Below are 22,619 nucleotides of genomic sequence, written 5' to 3'. Positions count from 1 at the left end.
CAAAAGCAAATTTTCGAAATTATTCAGACGATTGACCGAAGTACATATCTCCTACATTGACACGAACCACAAGAAAAAGATTTTCTTACTTTGGAGTGAATTCCAGAAAAAAAAATTTGATGACTTTTTTGCACGGTAAATAGTACCGCCAACTTGCCCCGCGAGCGGTACCGCTTACAACTTACCCCATCCCCATATTTTGTAAAAACTATTTGAAAAATATTTTTTGTCGTGCATAGATGTAATATCTACACGGATACTGGAAGCTCCTTTCACGCACTATCGAAAAATATTATCATTCGGAAAATAGATTGAAAATTACCTTAAATAACTATAAGTGTTTAAAATTTAGAAAATTTACTTGGTATGCTCAAAAACACAATATCGCCCACAACTTCTACAAAACAAAAGATTTTGCAGCAAAAACACATTGGATAATGGGTTTCACATAACTCGAGGTACAAAACGAGAAGCAGAGCTATATGTCTAATAGACACGGAGAAAAAGGGACTCCGCCAACTTACCGCAATCGCCAACTTGCCCGGGTTCCCCTACACTTTGTAACCTATAGACAATGGCTCGTCAGCCACGAACTCTTTTTTTTATTGTAGAAGTTTCAACCTTAGGGTCATTCGCCTCTTTTCGGGTCAGAGAAATCTCTTTTTGTGAAAAATCTCAAACCCTGTGTGCGGGGTTGGGAATCCAACCCAGGTGAGCTGGAGAGCCACGATCTTCATGAGCTACAGTCGATAGTGAAACACTTGAAACAAAAAAATATAATATTTATTTAGCTTAATCAGCATTAGTTTAATATTTAGCCTTCCTGTTAATTTACTATGACATCCAGGGGTGGGTATTTGAGGGGACTGAATAACTCACAACGGAACCACCCTCAGCTTATTTTAACATGCCTAGTGATATAATTGTGGTATACACTGAAAACCATTCGATGAAGAAAATAACAAAACAAATTCTTGTTTTCCTAATTAGTTGATTTCAACAGAAAAATGAAAAACGTAACTAAATTTACTCTTAATTTTGCGAGATTCTCAAATAATAGTTATCGAAAATTATTATTGATTTTGATTCAAAACGCACATCATACGAAATGACAGCAAAGTAGCCAAGATACACACCTTACTGAAATACATCAAGGTAGCGACAGCAACTATGTTCATACATGCTGGGCTTAACGGTTATGCAGGTAGGTAGTTGTCTCAGCTTGGAAAGCTTGTTTTAGCCTTGCCGCAACTACATGAACCAGCACACAAAAAAACAGAAATTCAACTGACCTCATTTTGGTTTTACCTAGTTTTTCTTTAAAAACATTCCATTAAAGGGATGATTTTGATTGACATTTTTTTTCAATACATGTATACTGAAAGTTGAAAGTATTGCCGAAAATTGTCCAAATCATTCTATTTCGGATTTAGTCGATTATATAGTAATATGCAATATGATAATTATTTTTCATCTCTTGAGATTCCAACTAGATGTGGAATAAGCATGAAGGTTTTTTGTAGTGCTGGCTGACTAAATAGAAAAGAAATTATAGCTTTCATCTAAAATTGAAATCATCAATTAATAACCAACAATCTTTAATTACCTTTGGCTATTTCGTCTTATTAAAGAGTGCAGTTTATAAAAAGACAACATTATGAGAATCATAACTCTATATTATATTTACGTGTGTATTACTGGCATACGGAGTATTTCAACAATTTAATTCCATACCTTCATCCGTCGGTAGGTGAAATAAAATGTTTCAAATATCCTATGTTGTATTTTACGATAAAGCAGTTTAATTCAACAATGAGATTAGTTGAATTCCAGTCGTTTGTGTCTTGGCTGAAAAGGTCTTTTTTTACAATGGAGAAGACCTTTACGTCCTAGCCCAGTACATGTGCTATTGGTAGGGTCTAATCTACCACACGGGATGTACTGGGGGCGTGTCGGGCTCGAATGGTGACCAGCCATTAATACCGACTAAACTCCATTGGGCTCCGCCATCATTCCTCCCAGGAACTACCTCTCGGTATTACTTCTGGGGGGATGGCTGTACTAAATGTACTCATTCACTCTCACTCACGCGTTCATACATCCTGTATGAGGCTTACTTGGGTGCTCTCTCAATCGCACTTTGATTCACTCTCAAACACTCCCACATGAGGCTGACTTGTGTGCTCACCTTACTCGTTCCTTGCTAGGCTTACTTTTGTGCTCGCCCCACCCATACCATGTGAGGCTGACTTGGGTGCTCACTCTATCACCTGATTCACTCTCAATCGTGCCACTCTATTGTACCTTTGTCACTCCCCCTGGCATCCCATGTGGGACATTTTTCTTAGGCCCCACTTCTGACATACCATGCGAGGCTGACTTGTGTGATCACCTTTTTCATCCTTGCTAGGCTGACTTTTGTGCTAGCCTCTACCATACCATGTGAGGCTGACTTTTGTGCTCACCCTTAACATGCCGTGTGAGACTGACTTGGATGCTCACCCTTTCACTCCTCTGCCACGCCATGAGGTATCGATAGCTAAGTCCCAACATACTACGCTACGACCCTCCCGTCTTGGCATGAGGCAGTCCACTTATACGCCTATACACTCACTCTTCTGTCTTGCTTCGGGGTGGCTGGGTTTACCCCTTACGCGGTTGCCATTCGCTGCGCCAAACCTGCCTCGGCATGAACAGACCATTCACTCCCTTTTTTGGCCCTTTTCGCTCCAGCTAACCAATCACTAGTTTACCGTGCCCGTCGTCTGTTGCTCGGTTCGCCAGATTACCTGTAGCCTACTGGCAATCTGGATGGTAGCAGCCGAGACTGCGTTCCACTTCTCCACCGATTGACACATCCGCTGAATAAGGGTATCAGGGGTTGTGTCCCAGCCACAGACGTCAAGCATTGCTCTTCTTTCGACGTCGAACCGATGACATACGAACAGTATGTGTTCGGCTGTTTCATCTACACCTGGGCAGTCCGGGCAGACTGGGACCTCTGCGTGCCCGAACCTGTGGAGGTACTGACGGAAACACCCATGGCCTGACAGGAATTGTGTCAGGTGGAAGTGAACTTCCCCATGGGGTCTTCCCACCCAACTCGATATGCTAGGTATCAGCCGGTAGGTCCACCTACCTTTCGAGGAGTTGTCCCACTCACGCTGCCATCTGGCGACCGAGGTCACCCTGGTGCGCTCGCGGGCTCCCCTATTTCCACGTAGCTCAAAGCACTCCTCATCTTCCCGAATGACCAGCCCGACTGGCATCATGCTCGCTATCACGCAGGATGCATCGTGTGATACCGTGCGGTAGGCAGATATCACTCTGAGGCACATCACGCGGTAGGTGCTCTCCAGTTTCTGTAGGTAACTGGTTACCCTCAGTGCTCTTGACCATGACGGGCCGCCGTACCTGAGGATAGATACGGCAACGCCTGCCAGTAACCTACGTCTACTGGCGCACACCTTTGAGCTGTTGGACATCATTCTCGATAGAGCCGCAACAGCAGTCGATGCTCTCTTGCATGTATAGTCGACATGGCTGCCGAAGGTCAGCTTGTCGTTCGCTGTGAAGTGATCGCGACTTCTCCCACATGGATAACTGCATGTTGTGCCGACTTGCGGTTGTTGACGATAACTACCTCCGTCTTATGATGAGCGAGCTCCAGGCCTCTCGCGCTCATCCATTCCTCCACCGTGTTGATCGCGTGTTCTGCGGTTAGTTCTACCTCAGGAATTGACTCCCCGTAGACCTCCAAGGTTACGTCGTCTGCAAAGCCGACGATCTTGACCCCAGGAGGGAACTTCAGTCTCAGAACCCCGTCATACATGAGGTTCCATAGCACCGGGCCTAGGATCGAGCCCTGCGGGACTCCGGCGGTAATCGGAACCCTTTTCTGACCGGCATCGGTCTCGTATAGCAGTACGCGGTTCTGGAAGTAACTTTCCAAGATCCGGTATAGACCCTAAGCCGGTTGTATCGAGAGCGCGATGGCATCCCAGCTTGCGCTGTTGAATGCGTTCTTCACGTCGAGTGTCACTAACGCACAGTATCGAATACCTCGCCTTTTTCGTTGGATTGCTATCTCGGCAGTATTTATCACTGAGTTGAGAGCGTCCACTGTGGACTTACCCTTCCGAAAGCCAAACTGGTTGCTTGACAGACCGTCCGTACCTTCCGCGTACGGGGTGAGCCTGTTGAGGATAATCCTCTCAAGCAGTTTGCCAGTCGTGTCGATCAGACAGATTGGTCTGTACGCCGATGGGTCGCCTGGCGGCTTCCCGGGCTTCGGCAACAGCACCAATTTCTGCCTTTTCCATCTGTCGGGGAAACGGCACTCGTCAAGGCATCTCTGCATAGCTAGCCTGAACATGTTCGGGTTCGCTATGATCGCTGCCTTGAGAGCGTTGTTTGGAACTCCATCCGGCCCTGGCGCTTTGTTCATTGCTAGGGATTTAGCCACTGCGAGTAGTTCTTCATTCGTCACTGGAGCCACCATTTTGACCGTGCCCGCACTGTCTCGTAGTGCAGGTGGCCAGGGGCTTGTGGCTCGAGACGGGAAGAGTACTTCGATAATCGTTGCCAACCGGTCCGGAGACCGTTCTGGGGGTGAGGAGCCCCCTTTGGTCTTGGCCATCACAATCCGGTAGGCGTCACCCCACGGATTCGCGTTGGCACTCTCACACAGGTTGTCGAAACACGCTCTCTTGCTGCTTTTAATAGCCTTGTTAAGGGCCAATTTCGCAACTCGAAACACTTCACGGCGGTTCTCTTTTGCATCCTCGGTGCGAGCTCTTTGCATCCTACGTCTAGCTCTGAGGCAGGCTGACCGTAGAGCTGCAATCTCGGCACTCCACCAGTATACCGGGCATCTACCGTTTCTTGGCAGTGTTTTTCTCGGCATAGTGGCGTCGCACGCGCGTGATAGAACAGCTACCAGCGCATCCCCGCTTAGACTGTCGGTGTTGGCCTCCAGTCCCAGGGCCGCGGTGAAAGCTTCGCTGTCGAAGTGATTGGACTTCCACCCGCGTACCTGACAGGGATCTCCCGCCCTCGGATGCTGCACACCATAGTTGATCTTAAAGCGGATTGCTAAATGATCGCTATGGGTGTTGCCTTCGTCTACCCTCCATTCCATGCCTGGAGCCAGACTTGGGTTCGATTCCCAGCCCGCACATAGGTTTAGAGATTTTCTTAACCCGAAAAAAGAGACGATTGACCCTAAGGTTAAAACCTTTATAATTAAATTTAAAAAAATAGTCAGTTTTCATCAAAAAATTTGTTTCCAGATTGCATAAAATCTCGACGTTTCATACATTTTAAAGACAATTGGCATCAAAAATACAAATTCGATTATGAAATTTTCCTTTACTCCCTCTTTGAGCATTTGGTTTTGATATGGAATGCTCCGGATCATAGTAATGGTGTTTTGATGGGTTGTACCCATTTCAAACGCTATCAAAACACTATGCAGTGGGGGTGAATTTGGACCATGGGAATGGGGAAACTATGGGCTTTTCATTTGCTCGGGAAATCTAAGTAATTTTGCACCCATTTTAATAAGCTTTGCATTAATTTGATATCATAGTGGTTCCAGTTTATATGCAAAATTACTGTATGGCCGCACTCTTCAACCAGTAACTCCGGAACTGGAATTTCGATTGACACACAATTTAATAGCAGAGCTCTAAGAAAAAATTAGTGAGATTTTTGACACATACACACACATACCAACTTTTTCCGATTTCGACGAACTGTGTCGAATGGCCTTCCAAGCCGGGATTAGGTTGCCAATTTTCAGAGTGATTGCATAATCTTTCTATATGAGAAAGGCAAAAATGGTCAATTGTAAACATAAAAATTGCCCCATTCTACCGAGAGTGAAGCGAGTAAAGTGATTTTGAAGCATAACCAAATAGGCTAATGAGCCCATTTTGGCATTATTAGCGAGAGGGCCACACTATTTTTTGAACAACTTTTGAATGAAACTATATTATCTGTAGCGTTTCTCAGAATAAACTATCATTGTACTGTTTCTTAATCATCAACATAATGCTTATTTATCAAAATGTCTCTATTTTCAGCATAAAGGAAAAAAAAGTCATATTCTGTGCATCTATTCTCACCTCAACGATCCAATTATCGCCTTCTGGGCGTGCCAAGCTTCACCTCCTCGAAAAACAATCTCGATGAAACGCAATGCCTTATATTTCCGTCGATTCTTAGCAGGTATTCAGATCATGGACGCCAAAGAAGGATTTGTAAAACGAAACATTCTCCTTTTTTCAGCCGACCAAAACAAACGTAAGCATCACGCCTATGAAAGAACCTCATCAGCTGTTAGAAGAAGAGCGTCCAGTATTGCACTCGCAGGAAATAATCATACGAAGGCGCACAACTGGGCATGACTAGTTTGACATCAAACATTGCATTTGTCCAAGGCGAATTTTATATCCAGATAAAAATAAAATCTCTGCAATTAGCAATCAGTTAAATAACTTGAAATAATTGTTTATTTATATCTGAAATTGCCTAACAATATATTTTCAAGTTTATATTTTAGTTTGGTGATTCTTTCCTCTGTGCTGGATGCAACAAGTTTGTGTTGATTGTGGTAGTGTATCTGATTCTCCTGCCAAAATTAGGGTATGTATCAGTGAGTGTGCTTAAGGCTCAAGTTACTTTCTTTGAGCATGAACGCTTGGTAGTATGCGTAGGAAAAATTGTGTACAGTTTTGCCGCCGGTTTATCCATACAAAGCATTTATTAAATTGTAAAAGAAGAAAATCAGTCGATTTATTAGATTATCACGATACAAATTATGCAGTTGGTAATAAAACAATTGATTGGGCGGGATAGTGTTTTTGAAAAATTGGCTGTGTTTTTTTTTCATTACGCAGTTGTTGCCTCGTTCTCCAGCACAATGTGGTGGTGTGACACAAAATCACCGCCACTTTTTCAAAAGCACCATTTCACCCGGTCAATTGTTTTTCCATCAACTATTTCGCAAAATTTGAATCGTGATCATCTAATAAATCGACTGATTTTCTTCTTTTAGAGTTTAAAAATAATTTATATGGATAAATCAGTGACAAAGTTGAACGCAAAGTTCTTTGAACCTTAACATATTTCTGACGAAATAACGAGAGGCGGTAATTGCCGGCTTATAGCATAGTTTTGTTAGGCGCCGTTGTTGTTTCGGTACACTGTGTGAAGGCGACGAATTCGCCGATATTTCAAGCAAGTGGCATTTAGAGGGTAGTTTTAAATCAATTTGTGCACAACAGATAATGAATATAACTTGACTTTATTGTTGCACACCTTTTTTAGCCAAATAGATATTATCATCATCCCATATGCTTGGCTCGAAACCAAGAGGTGCGAAGTAGGCTCTACTGCCATAACAGGCACATTACTTACATCACGTGGTTTCCACACACACACACACACACACCCCATAACGATACCGTATTTAAATCGCACGTCAACAAAATCGAACAAAATAAATTGTACAAAATTATTTCATAATTTTTTGCACATTAGAGGGTGTAACCAAATTAAATGTTTCGGTGTATCAAATCTGATCAGATGTATTCAATGGGTGTACATTTGTCAGTTTTTGGGATCTTGTGAAGAAGGAACTACGAAAGCTGAAGATAATTTCAGATCATTTTTGATCTAAAATGTTGAAACTGAAACGACTAAACCCACAGCTAGTTGCGCAATTATTTATGAATGATAATAACTACATATTTAGAGTGCATCAGGATTCAGTTCCGTATTATAACAGCACCACGGACATCCTTTTGACAAAAAAAGTTTAACTTTTCTATATGAGAAAGGCAAAAAGGAGAAATAGGATGATGAGCTTATTTTTGCCTACGCCTTTGAAGCCGTTTCCAAATACTTAGGAAAAGTGAGCTCACGTCAAAGTATGATAATGATATGCATGGTTTGACATAGATATCACTAATACTCAGAAAATTTCGAGGGGCCCACTTCTGTCCACAGCACTCTATACCACAAACTCTAAGTTCTTATAGGACATGTTATGATCAACATCTTTTTTGAAGAAAGCATGATGATCTTAGTTGATTTAAAAATGTTATCAGCATTTTACTGAAGTGATGTTTAACTGATAATGGTACCTTATTCCACAAATCCATAATTATAAAAAGGAACCTTGGCATCGTAATGCGAGGGTCATTGTTTTGGTCACCCTAGCAATCATGATACCTATACTAACGACAGAATAATTTCAAATACATTCTACCTTTTTGAACTTTCTCACATACGGCAGCAGTTTCACGATATCTGCAATACTTCTGAAGCAAGCATTTTCACGGTTTTCACGATCTATTTGCAACTCCGTTAAGACCGTATCCGATTGCTCAGTATTTTTGGTGGAATCCGAGCAAATCGAATCTTCGACGTCGAGTTCTTCGAAAGCTCTCGTGGGGACACGTTCCTGTTTGCTGACGAAGCTAACAGTGCAACTTTCAAGTTCACCATTCCCGTACAATGTTTCTAAACTATCATCCATTTTTTAACGGTGGCAATTCAGGGAGAGCGAATGTTACGTCACGTGCCGCGACTAAGAATCAATACCGACCGATCGACCACCCAACCAATTCCGAGAACCAATCTAAACTATTCGATTTTTGATACTAACGATGCAAAAACGATAGTGCAAATATTTTAAAAGCATTCGTGATAAACAAAAGGGGGTGAAATTATCGCGTGTCACGGACATTAGAAGCATAAGCTTTGCATCCTGTGTTGGCATAAATAATAAATACTTTTGAGTCAGTGGAAAGGTATTGGATAACACATTTCTAGATTCATGAGATTTAGATTCGTGGATTCAGAATTTAGTAAATGTATCTTCTTGAATCCAAACGTCAAGTCATTCATCTTTGAATAAGAGATTCAACTTGTGACAACTTTATGTATTCCCATTGTAGAGATTTACTAGAAATTCGAAGCAAGTAAAATACTTCCATGTGAATTTCTCAGTCTGAGCGAATATAATCAACAGTATAGTTTTAGAAAGAACAAATTTTTAAGCAGCAGCCTATACCAGCAGATGATTTCAAATTTGGGGGTTACAGTTCTGAAAACTGTAAACATCAATTTGGTACCAATTAGTTTGAATTTGATTTAACATTTCTTTAGCATAGCCATAATACAACAATCCGACAGTTGAGCCCGCACGGTACCGCTGTCTATCACGGATAGGTTTCCGGGACAACCTAGTAGGCGGAAAAGTCAACAAGAGCTGTACTGTGTTGAGTGATAGGTTCCTGTTGCATTTAGTATTCAGCGATATGAAGAAAAAATATAGAGGGAGACTGAAACTTTTGCCAATTTGTAGTTTAGAATAGATTAGAAACATATTACCAATTCGAACCATTCACTACACTAGAACACTCAGACCTGATTTCAACGATAAGGAATGGTTTCAGAGTCGTATTTTTGAATGGTATTCGTTTATTACAAACGATTCAATACGATAGCACCTTTGAATGTTCATAAAATGCTAAAATATTTAAAGAAATTATTTAAGCGTTTTATGGACTTTTAAGGAGAATTAACTACAAACAGACTAAATTCAAAAATACACTGTTAATAACGGAGAACATAAATGAAATTTGCTTTTCAGCTGCCTTTTACTAGTTGATAACAAAGAGAATTGTTTTTTTTCTTTTCATTTTTTTTTGTTTTCCCTCGGTCTCTGTCCGCATTGAGTAGCAATCACCGACGGCAGAGAGGTGACTCCACCATCTGGACCGGGACTAAAGGCTTCACTTCCCTTCCGAAGGAAAACACCTCAGTAAATCTCAACGACCTCGGCTGGGATTGAACCCAGACCCACTGGGGTGAGTAGCGGTCACGTTTACCACTCAACCACCGGTCAAGGTGAATTGGTTAGTCCGACTTGAACTATCACTTTTCAAAAGACTATTTAGAGTTGTTTCGACTACAACAGTAATCAGCATACCATGATTTCGTTCTCATATTTGGTTCAGGTGCTCCAAACTAATATTATTGTTTGGATTTTATTGGATAAATATTGACGAGAGCTTACATTGATTTTAAAAACAAAATCAGCGTTAAATTCTAGGACTCTACGAGTACGGTTTTCCGGATAAGCTGACACGATTAGTCAAAGCGATGATGGATCGGGTGATGTGCGTTGTTCGAATATCATCGATACTCTCGAGTCCCTTTGAATCTCGAAGAGGGTTACGGCAAGGTGATGGTCTATCGTGCCTGCTGTTCAACGTTGCGTTAGAAGGTGTAATAAGGAGAGCGGGGATAGACACGAGTGGCACGATCTTCAGGAAGTCCGTCCAGCTTCTTGGCTTCGCCGACGACATTGACATAATGCCACGAAACTTTGAGGCAATGTCGTAAACGTACATCAGACTGATAGCTGAAGCCAGCAGGATTAGACATGCTATCAAACGTTTCGAAGACAAAATACATCCCATCCCGAGTTCGGATTGACGGTGACGAAATCGAGATGGTCGACGAATTCATGTATTTGGGCTCACTGATAACCGCCGACAATGATACCAGCAGAGAAATTCAGATACGGATCTTGGCGGGAAATCGTGCCTACTTTGGACTCCGGAGGACGCTCCGGTCGAACAAAATTCGCCGCCGCACGAAGTTGATTATCTACAAGACGTTAACTAGACCGGTGGTCCTCTACAGCCACGAGACCTGGACTACGCTCGTGGAGGACCAACGCGCCCTTGGAGTTTTCGAACGAAAGGTGTTGCGTACCATCTACGGTGGCGTGCACATGGAAGACGGAACGTGGCGCAGTCGAATGAACCATGAGTCGCATCAGCTGCTGGAAGAACCATCCATCGCGCATACCGCAAAAATAGTTTGCGCAAAAATAGTTTGCGGTGGGCTGGACACGTCGTAAGAATGTCATACGACGACCCGGAGAAGATGATTCTTCAGGGCGACCCTACAAGAACAAGAAGACGGGGTGCACAGCGAGCACGGTGGATCGACCAGATGAAGGACGACCGGCGGACCCTTCGAAGACTGCGAGGCTGGCGACATGCAGCAATGAACCGAGTGGAGTGGAGACGGATTCTGCATACAGCAAGAGACAACAAGGCTCTAGCCTGAACGGTAAGGCAAGTATGAACAGCTTTACTGTCATTCGTACGGTGACTCTTGAATCGTTTAGACGCTCTTCCCAGATCGTACAGTGTGATGTTTTATCGCATAGTGCAAAGTTTGCTAATCGGTTTTCTTTTGTGCTCTCCGCATCTAAAAGGTTTTGCCATTATTTTCTTTTGTATGTGAATAATTGTTGTTCGAACAGTACAAAAGACTGCTTTCATTGTGAGCCGCTCGGATACCGTTTTCTACAGCGTTTTTTTCGTTATGCCATTTGATGTGGGACACCCTTTATTACAACATGTGGATACAGCAGCAATGTTTCAAAAGGGCGTAGACGTTTTTGCATGCATTACTTAGCTTAGCTTAGCTTAGTTGACGCCCGTGAGTTTCCCGCGATTGATCAAAGCCTGTTGAAATTGCATATTGAACCAATTGTATGATACTTGGGAGTAGTATATCATACTCAACGTGCCGTAGACATTTTTACGTGCATTACTTTAAAAAAAATGTTTTGTTACCCTATTTTATACAGGTAAATTATCTAAGAAAGAGTAACCGAGAATAAATCCTTCAGCACAAAAAATGTACACAGAAAAAAAAATTATGCCATTTTTCAAACAAACTAAAACTTATGTCAATAATTTACATTACGAAAAAAACCCTATAGTATTTATTTTTTATTTTGTCAACAAAAACCTAAAGAAAAATTGTAATTGCATTATGCAGAACTTATCGAAAGGTTTTTTTTAACATTAACCTAATACATGCTTTTAAACTTCATACTAATTGGCAGGCAAAACCGTGATCTTGTAGCAGAATATGTTTCTAAATGTCAAATCCAAATGCATTTAACAAAAATCTTCCAAAAAATGATAGTTGTCGAGATATTTGAAATTTTGTTCCAACAAATACAATTAATTCTTGAAATTATAAATTATTATTTATAGGTTATTCGCGTTTCTGCGTCATAAACTATCAATAAACACATGTACATCGTTTTAAGGACCTAAAAAAACTTCCTTTGTGTATTTGGATCATGGAGAAGCTTTCAATAAAAAAGTTTACCTAACAACAACTTTCAACATTTTTTTTTATTCATACTATTTGCGGTCAAAATTACCGTTTTTTATTAAATATGCTCGTAATCGAAATGCTTATTACAATATATTTCAAAAATGTAGGTTTCGAGATATTTCAAATTTTGTTTCAACAAAAACAATTATTTTGTTTCATAACCCTCCGAGCTCTCGATCGAAGCAGTTCGTTTTCTGGTGCTGTGCATAAAGTGAACAAGAATAAATTGTCAGTGAAGGTCAACCATTGTTCGAGGCAGTCTTTGTTCGCCGGTGCCCAGGCTGGTGAAGTGAATACCAGAATAGCCGGAATCGCCGCTATATAAGCTAAGTATTTTTTTTTCTTTCATTTCCCTTTCCCCGATCGGTCTCTACTTCTGCCCTTTCCCCTGAATATAAGTTTCATCTCTCGTTTACACCACGTGTTATCCTCGTGCCTAAATGGCCGAGGGCGAAGTAACATTGGATGGGAATGATATTCCCATGGATATACCGGATAAACCCGAAATTACTCCCTCCCCTGATTCCCCCGGTCCTCCCCGTATTAAAACATACCCAGCCAGTTCGACTGGACCCTGGGTGGTGTATTTCCGGCCCAACACGAAATCGCCCAATATTCTAGAAATCTCACGGGAGCTGACTGCCAACTACCCGTCCGTGGCTCAGATAACACGTGTTCGAGCTAATAAGATACGCGTTATAGTAAATGACCTCGACCAGGCAAACCAGATTGCTCGCAGCGAGCGTTTTACGAAGCAATTCAAAGTGTATGTGCCTTGTAGAGTTGTGGAGATCGATGGGGTCGTCGCCGAACCGGGTCTAAAGTGCGAAGACCTGTTGAAGTACGGGGTTGGCTGCTTTAAGGACCCTTCACTTCAAAAGGTGAAAATTCTGGAATGCAAGCAATTGTATTCCGCAAAAACTGAAGATGATAAGACAACTTATTCTCCGTCAGACTCGATTCGGGTGACTTTCTCCGGATCTGCTCTTCCCAACTATGTCCTCCTGGATAAGCCTGCCTACCTGTATTTGTACCGCGGGTAATGAACTGCAGCAATTGCAAGCAACTGGGCCACACAGCCACTTATTGTGGCAATAAAAAACGGTGCGGCAAATGCGAGGGAGAGCATGAGGATGACGCTTGCGGTGGAGAAACTGAGAAGTGTATTTACTGCGGGGGCCCTCCGCATGCTCTTAAGTCATGCCCGGCGTACAAGCAGCGCGGGGATAAAATTAAGCGCTCCCTTAAGGATCGCTCGAGGCACTCTTATGCAGAAATGCTAAAGAATGCTTCGCCATCTGTCCCTTCCGAAAATTCCTTTGCTCTTTTGGCTGGCGTTGAGCAAGAATCTGACGACCCACAAGAGGGAACATCATTGGTTAACCCAGGGGAATCCAGGAAGAGGAGAAATCTAGCCTCCCCTACATTGCCTCGTAAGGGTGCCAAGGTGTCGTCCACTCAGAGTGCGCCAACCGCAATCAATAAATCCAACGGAAGTGATGCACAAAAGCCGAAGCAATTTGCTCCAGGACTTGGAAATATTAATTCTAACAAGGAGTACCCACCACTTCCAGGGACACCAAAAACCCCAAGTGTCCCCTTTTTTCAAACAGATACTCAGTCCAGTAGCGGACTAATGAAATTTTCTGACATAGTGGACTTAATTTTCACAGCTTTCAATGTTACTGATCCTCTTAAAAGCCTTCTGATACGTTTTCTCCCTATAGTGCAAACATTTTTGAAGCAGTTGACTACTAAATGGCCCCTCCTTGCAGCGATCGTATCCTTCGATGGCTAAGTCATCGAACGAGGTCACCGATTCGATCACTGTTCTACAGTGGAACAGCAGAAGTATCCTCCCGAAAATCGATTCCTTTAAATTTTTACTAAATAGTTTAAAATGTGATGCTTTCGCATTATGTGAAACTTGGTTAACTTCCGATATAAATCTCAACTTCCACGACTTTAATATAATTCGTCTGGATCGAGAAAACCCCTATGGAGGAGTACTTTTGGGGATCAAAAAGTGCTATTCTTTCAACCGAATTAACCTCCCTTCGACACCAGGCATTGAAATTGTCGCTTGTCAAGTTTTAATCAAAGGTAAAGACCTTTGCATTGCTTCCATCTACATTCCTCCTAGAGCCTCGGTAGGGCACCGAACGCTTTGTAATATCACGGAATCCTTACCGGCACCGCGGCTAGTTCTGGGAGACTTTAACTCGCACGGTACGGTATGGGGCTGTCTTCATGATGATAATAGATCAACATTAATCCAAGATCTTTGCGATAATTTCAACATGACCATCTTAAACACGGGAGAAATGACGCGGATTCCTACACCACCAGCACGCGCAAGCGCGTTGGATCTATCTCTATGCTCGACTTCGCTACAGTTAGATTGCATGTGGAAGGTGATCCCTGATCCCCACGGTAGCGACCATTTGCCTATCGTGATTTCAATTGCTAACGGTTCAAGACCATCGGAAACAATCAATGTATCGTATGACCTCACACGGAACATTGATTGGAAGAGTTACGCGACCGCGATATCCGTTAAAATCGAATCCACCCAAGAACTTCCTCCGGAGGAAGAGTACAGGTTTTTGGCTGGCTTGATTCTCGACAGTGCGAATCAAGCTCAGACTAAACCAGTACCCAGCGCGAATACCCATGGACGGTCTCCCACCCCGTGGTGGGATAAAGAGTGCTCAGAGCTGTACGCGGAAAAGTCCACTGCATATAAGGCCTTCCGGGAAGACGGGTTACCCGCTAGCTATCTACAGTACGCGTCGTTAGAAAGGCGAATGAAGAGTCTAATGAAAGCCAAAAAACGTAGTTATTGGCGCCGGTTCGTCGACGGGTTAACGAGAGAAACAGCGATGAGCACTCTTTGGGGTACGGCTCGACGTATGCGTAACCGTAATAGTACCAACGAGAACGAGGAATATTCAAACCGTTGGATATTTGCTTTCGCCAAGAAGATCTGTCCGGACTCTGTCCCGGTACAGAAAACGTACCGCGCCGCGTCTCCTCACGATACCGCGAACGAAACACCGTTTTCGATGGTGGAGTTCTCACTTGCTCTCTTATCATGCAACAATAACGCCCCAGGGTTAGACAGAATCAAATTCAACTTGCTGAAGAATCTACCTGACACTGCAAAAAGGCGCTTGTTGAATTTATTTAACAAGTTTCTTGAGGGTAACATTGTCCCTGATGACTGGAGGCAGGTGAAGGTCATCGCCATCCAAAAACCAGGAAAACCAGCCTCCGACCACAACTCATATCGGCCGATTGCAATGCTGTCCTGTATTCGGAAGTTGTTCGAGAAAATGATCTTGTTTCGCCTCGACAATTGGGTTGAAGCAAATGGCTTACTGTCAGATACACAATTTGGCTTCCGCAAAGGCAAAGGGACGAACGATTGCCTTGCGTTGCTTTCTACAGAAATCCAAATGGCCTATGCTAACAAAGAGCAGATGGCATCAGTCTTCTTGGATATTAAGGGGGCTTTTGACTCAGTTTCTATCAACATTCTGTCAGAGAAGCTGCACCAGCATGGTCTTTCGCCAATTTTAAATAACTTTTTGCTAAACCTGTTGTCTGAAAAGCACATGCACTTTTCGCATGGCGATTTAACAACATCGCGATTTAGCTACATGGGTCTTCCCCAGGGCTCATGTCTAAGTCCCCTGCTCTACAATTTCTACGTGAATGACATTGACGATTGTCTTGCCAATTCATGCACGCTAAGGCAACTTGCAGACGACGGCGTGGTCTCTGTTACAGGGCCCAAAGCTGCCGATTTGCAAGGACCATTACAAAATACCTTGGACAATTTGTCTGCTTGGGCTCTTCAGCTGGGTATTGAGTTCTCCACGGAGAAAACTGAGTTGGTTGTTTTTTCTAGGAAGCGTGAGCCGGCGCAACTCCAGCTTCTATTAATGGGTGCAACGATCAACCAGGTTTTCACATTTAAATATCTCGGGGTCTGGTTCGACTCTAAAGGTACCTGGGGATGTCACATTAGGTATCTGAAACAGAAATGCCAACAAAGGATCAATTTTCTCCGAACAATAACTGGAACATGGTGGGGTGCTCACCCAGGAGACCTGATCAGGTTGTACCAAACAACGATATTGTCGGTGATGGAGTACGGGTGTTTCTGTTTCCGCTCCGCTGCGAAGATACACTTCATCAAACTGGAGAGAATCCAGTATCGTTGCTTGCGCATTGCCTTGGGTTGCATGCACTCGACCCATACGATGAGTCTCGAAGTGCTGGCGGGCGTTCTTCCGCTAAAAAATCGATTTTGGGAACTCTCATATCGATTGCTCATCCGATGCGACATTCTGAACCCGTTGGTGATTGAAAACTTCGAGAGGCTCGTCGATCTTAATTCTCAAACCCGATTTATGGCCTTGTACTTCGACTACATGGCACAGAGCATTAATCCTTCTTCATATACTCCCAGCCGTGTTCGTTTCCTAGACACTTCTGATTCTACTGTATTCTTCGACACATCCATGAAGGAAGAGATTCGTGGAATTCCGGACCATATACGCCCGCAAGTGATCCCCAATATATTTTATAATAAATTCCGAGAAGTCGACTGTGACAAAATGTTCTACACTGACGGATCAAATCTCGATGGGTCCACTGGCTTCGGTATCTTCAACAATACTATCACCGCTTCATTCAAGCTCAACGATCCCGCTTCAGTTTACGTCGCAGAGTTAGCTGCAATTCAGTACACCCTTGGGATCATCGACACTCTGCCCACAGATCACTACTTCATCATTTCGGACAGCCTCAGCTCCATCGAGGCTCTTCGTGCGATGAAGCCCAAAAAGCAATTCCCATATTTCCTGGGGAAGATACGGGAGTCCTTGTGTACGTTATCTGAAAAATCTTATCAAATTACCTTTGTTTGGGTCCCCTCTCATTGCTCTATCCCGGGCAATGAAAAGGCCGACTCATTAGCAAAGGTGGGCGCATTAAATGGTGACATATACGAAAGACCAATCTGCTTCAACGAATTTTTTAGTATTTGTCGTCAGAGGACACTCAACAGTTGGCAAACCTCGTGGAGCAATGGTGAACTTGGACGATGGCTACATTCCATTATCCCAAAGGTATCAACGAAGCCTTGGTTCAGGGGGATGGATGTGGGTCGGGATTTTATTCGTGTAATGTCCCGACTTATGTCCAACCACTACACCTTGGATGCGCATCTGCGGCGTATTGGGCTTGCGGAGAGTAGTCTGTGCGCTTGTGACGAGGGCTATCACGACATCGAGCACGTTGTCTGGGTATGCGCCGGGTACTTGGACGCCAGGTCTCAGTTAAAGGATTCCCTTCGGGCCCGAGGTAGACCACCCAATGTCCCAGTCCGAGATATACTGGCAAATCGTGATTTCCCCTATATGTCCCTTATTTATACTTTCATAAAAACGACAAATATCCCAATTTAGCCCCTCTCTTTTTATTTCTCGTTTTAGAAGCTTTCTCTTGCCTTGTGGGACCGATCAGCTCCAGACTGCAACTATGTAACCGCCGTCGCACTTACCACTACGGAAACTGAAGCGAGAGCGACTCAAGGTCCGATGACTTTTGAAGGATTCCCCGCGGGTCCGAAGAATACCATCCGCCAATCCGACCTACTAGACTGAGGCGGTAATCTTTCGCTGATCTCCCGTTTGAGCGAAAGTTGCAAGTTTTGCTCTTCTCTCCCGGTCACCATCTACGCTTTCTCTCCCCTGTCCTTGATACAACTGCTTCTACAGCCCCCCTCTGAATATCTTGACCAAGCATTAGTCTCCGCTAAAAAAGTTCAAATTTGTATTCTGTATTCCTAGTTTTAAGATAGTTGTAATTTTACCTCTTTGTTAAAACTATTGTCCCCCATCTTGTAAATAGAATTGTATCCCTAGTCTTAAAACACCTGCGAATTTTCTCATAAATATTTGTTCCCCCTTTTGTGTACCAAACTATGTTGTTAGTTTTAAGATAACTGTAAATATTTCCTAAAAATTATTACTATTGAATTCCTTGTTTTAAAATTTTTTCATAAAATAATCTTTCGCCCCCTCTCTTGTATATAGAATCTTATTTCTAGTCTTAAGATAGCTGAAAAATTTTTCTTTTTTAAAAAAATATTTCAACATTGTAACCTCCTTGTTTTAAAGTATACAAAATGTAAAAACAAAAGAATTTGGCACCGCCAAGCTAACGCATTTGTGCCTATCAAATAAACGAAATGAATAAAAAAAAAAAAATTATTTTGTTTATTACGACCTTTCCATAAGTTATACCATAGGAACCAATGATTCAATTATATAGTAGAATCATATTTTATTATTTTCATACTGCTTTTGAAAGGTTTACAATATCGGCTTGGTGACAATAGGAAAGTGACAGGAAATTTTATGAGCATTCCGAAAAACCTTTTGTTCGTGATGGGGAAACGCAAATAACTTATGAAAAAGTCGCATTAAGAAAAATTGCTTCGTTAAAATAAGATTTGAAATATCTCAAAAAACTACATTTTCAAAATATTTTGTAATAGGCATTTTGATTTGAAATGGCATTTACAATCATATTCAATAAGAAAATTGTATTTTTAACAGCAAATCAATTCAGCTCGGCAATTTCCCGACAGCCGTCTAGTCAGCAAATTTAGAAACTGATGTCTCAGAAAAGTGAGATTTACTTGCCGATTTTCGGTGAAATATTTTCCGAGTGTCAGTTATCAAAAGTCACTTTTTCTGATATATCAGAAAAAAATTGTTTACTGAGATCCTGTTGAGAGTTCGGTAAAAGATGTGAAAAAAGCTAAGATTCGGCAGAAAAAATAAGTGGATATGAATAATAAAAATATGGGAAATGTTGTTGTTGGGAAAGCTTTTTTATTAAAAGCTTCACCAAAGAAGTTTTTACGCCTTTGAAACGATACACATTTGTTTGTTGATAATTTATTATAGAGAAACGCGAATAACTTTTAAAAAGGTTCTCGAGAACTGTTGCATTTCGGAAGATTTTTGTTTAATGCATTTTGATTTAAAAGGATATTCAGAATCATATTCCGCAATAAGATTACAGTTTCGTGTGTCAAATAGTATGGAATTTGAAAACCTGTATTAAATTGTTAGAAAGACTTTTTAAATGATAAGTTCTCCATCATGCAGTCACATTTAAAATGTTTCTTTTCTTTTCAGGATTTTGCTGACAATACACAAAAAATTGGTTATGTTATAATTGAAATTTTTAACATAAGTTTGCTTTTGTGCAAGATTACACAACCTTTTTTCAGCGTATATTTTATGTGTAGAAGTATTCATTCCATGTAATTGTTTCTCAGAGAACTTTGAATTTTAAAATACGGCTATCGATTTTTTTAAAGCTACATACAAAAACTTCTAAGTCCTTTTGAAAAATTGCCCGAGTCAAAATGATCTATTGACTGTGAAAAATGTTTAGTCTTCCATGCCGGTGAAACATGTTAAGTTTCATCGGAATCGAAGATGGTCGGTCGCGGTTTTAAAAAATTTCGGAAGAATCTTCATGGAATTTCTCCCCTGATGAGCTTAGGCTGCCAACAAATAGTCAGAAGCAGGCAAATGATGGTGCTGGCTACGAGCCTTTTACAAATCAGTACAGAGTCTACGTACCAACAAACAAGGTTGCAATCAATGGCGTGGTTTCCTATTCGAATTGAAATTTTGTGGTTCTGGCTATTTTTAAAACATCATGCTCCAGCCAGTGAAGATACTGGACTGCAAACGATTGCATTCAGTATTAGTCGCAGCTGACATATAGCTTAAACATGACATGAATTATGTTATCGTTTGTATGAGCCGTGCAAAATAACATTAACATTAGCTGTCGAGCAGAATGGTAAAACTTCACGTATCGTCCTTGCATTTTGCATATTTATTTCTGTGTATATAAATAAATCTGAAAAACTGCATAACCTCTTAAAACACTTGGTATATAGCCTGTATATAACCCAGTGTCTGAGTATACTAACGCATTTTCAAAAATGAGAGGTCCGGTTTGTAATGACAGGCAATTGTCGCTTCGTTGTTACATTATTTTTTTTTTCATTTTGCACGTCCCGTCCAGTCGCCAACCAAATATTTAATAAAACTGTTAATTTCACCTATTATCTATGTTACAGGGAGCAATTCGGACAATTCGAATTCTCGCACAGTAGGACGAGTCCGGACTTAAGTCCAAATATGAAGGTTACGCGATATTCTCGCTAGTATTTTCCTCGCATTAGCTGAGCTCTCAGAGAGGTTTTAAATAGATTTTGGATTATTCGAACGAAACATAAATTTTCGAAGGGCGTAACTCCAGTGTAATTTGATCATAGGAACTTCATGCGGCTATTTGCGTTTTTCTAAGAAACAGTTTATTTATAGCATACATACTTTACCCTAGACTCATTTTCAAACAAAACTCATAGTAAATGTGTATTTTAGGGGAAACGGCGAAAACATTTTTTTCCAACTTTTAGCACAGAGAACAGACATATAAGCTAGAACAAACTTGATTTCAAAGTGACAGTTTAATTTCTTACACAAGTTGAAAACTTTACTTGTATGTCAGTTCTCAGTGCTTTTAGTGTAATGGTCAGAGACTTTATACATTGCTTCATATTTCATGAGAACATTTTCAATAGGGCCTAAGTACATTGAGGGACCTTCTTTTTTTACTTTCTCTTACGATTATTAAGGTATCACTTGCAAACATTCCAACAATTTTCTCGCACAGATCGAAAGACGACGATATAGATTCGCATATTATACAAGCAGATAATGGGTAAATGCAATCGAGATAATTACGGAAGATAAAATAAACAAAGATAATATTTCATTGCTACTTAGGTCCTATTGAAAATCGGTTTGAGTGCCCACTACTAACCCCTTCGTTTTCAAGACTACTTACAACTTTCATGTTCTTTATCGACGGCAGCACCCGCTTCGTATCGGTTTGCTTTTTCTCGAAGATCTCGTTGATAACATTTCCGAGGTACTCGGTGGCGGCACTTGTTATTGCCTGTCCGGCCGCATCAAACAGCTGTTTGCTGGCCCCGCTCAAGAGGCCCTACAAAAGTGATGGTTTTAACGTTGTTATAATTAAAATCAATTACTTCTGCAAGTAACTGCCGCTGGGCGGAACTGAGAGTCCATTGAAGTACCTTTAGTTCATCCATGATTGCAAGCGATTAGCGCAGCGAGTCGCTTGAGAGGTTGAGTCGAGGCTTGAGAGTGCAGCAGAGATGCGTTATTCTAGATTCCTACAAGTGGGGGAATAATGATAAAACTGTTGGCGCTATGTTTCGATCCCTTTGCCAGAATGCGAATCAACTCACAATGTTCAAAACAACAACTAATTAATATGCGCACGCCTACTAATCTCGGACTGTGGGAATCGTCGTCACGGTAACTGAACAAATGCTTTTATTTACATACATTACAACCGGTTCGTTTGCAGAGAATTCTATAAATTTGCGATTTGATGATCGAATGACATCTCCAGTAAGGGAATCAATACGTTTGCTTTGCTACGTTCGCAACAGTAGCAATGGTTTAGTGTTTGTTATATCGGTCGTTACGCTCAACAATTTTACACACAGCTATACAGTGTTAATTTATGTTCCATTAGTTGAAGTCGCACAGTTTGTCTCCCACTATGTATAAATGTATGTGCAAATGCCATTTGTACTAAACAGATAGACAAGCGAGAGATCGTCAGCAGACTAGCCTCTAATGTACCGCTAAATGACATGAACGTGCTACGATAATGATCAAATTCCAGCTTCAGCAACTATGTATCATTGAAATTGTGGTAGTAGAATCAAGTGTGCGATAGTGTGGATGCTATGCCGAGGGACCTTGTACTTGACACTAGCTCTGTGCATAGAGTTTTGTTTTATGAATTGATAAGTTGATAATTTATAAGTTGATCACTATTAGTACTAGTTTCAGCTAGTCATAGTGCAAATTTAGTATATTTGTAACATAATGAAGAAATTATAATGAAAAGTGTTATAATTCTATACTTTGATTTTTTTCAGCAGGGGACATTTTTCAGAAAAATAAGAACAATTCATTCTTGAGTGTATCGTTTTGACAGCTCATTGCTGAAAATAAATAGCGATTGCTATTCTCTTCCTTTATCAGCAGTCATTGACCGCGTACGGGAACTTATTTTAAATTTGCATTTGCCAAATTCTAATACTTACTGATGTTGATTATTTTCATACCCAGCAAAAGTGAAATGTAGCCAAAAACTTCTTGGGCCGATGCAGTCGCCAGCTCACTTTTTAAGATTTCTCTACTTAACCCTACAACGTTGCACTGGGGTACAAATGTACCCCACGC

General features: G+C 41.5%; 1 protein-coding gene across 5 annotated transcripts in view; it reads right to left on the bottom strand.

Annotated features, from left to right (window-relative positions):
• Positions 1-22,619, bottom strand: part of LOC131693521 (calpain-A-like) — a 106,435-nt gene that overhangs the window by 64,081 nt on the left and 19,735 nt on the right. Inside the window, exons 1-3 of one of the 5 annotated variants that reach the window (XM_058981425.1) lie at positions 21,608-21,789; positions 21,434-21,532; positions 21,181-21,339 (exon numbers count right to left, since the gene is read on the bottom strand). The exons of 2 other annotated variants lie outside the window; for them this stretch is intronic. In XM_058981425.1, the coding sequence (XP_058837408.1) occupies positions 21,181-21,339; positions 21,434-21,448 (174 nt within the window). In that variant the 5' untranslated portion in view covers positions 21,449-21,532; positions 21,608-21,789. Of the gene's footprint in view, positions 1-8,275; positions 8,561-21,180; positions 21,340-21,433; positions 21,533-21,607; positions 21,790-22,619 lie in introns of those variants that run through there. 2 more of the 5 variants (XM_058981423.1, XM_058981421.1) reach the window with 2 other exon arrangements.

The sequence above is a fragment of the Topomyia yanbarensis genome, chromosome 3 (assembly GCF_030247195.1).
Source record: "Topomyia yanbarensis strain Yona2022 chromosome 3, ASM3024719v1, whole genome shotgun sequence".
In the NCBI taxonomy this organism is placed as follows: domain Eukaryota; kingdom Metazoa; phylum Arthropoda; class Insecta; order Diptera; family Culicidae; genus Topomyia; species Topomyia yanbarensis.
The sequence above is the reverse complement of the archived record's forward strand: the minus strand, read 5'-3'. Positions and strand labels throughout refer to the sequence as shown.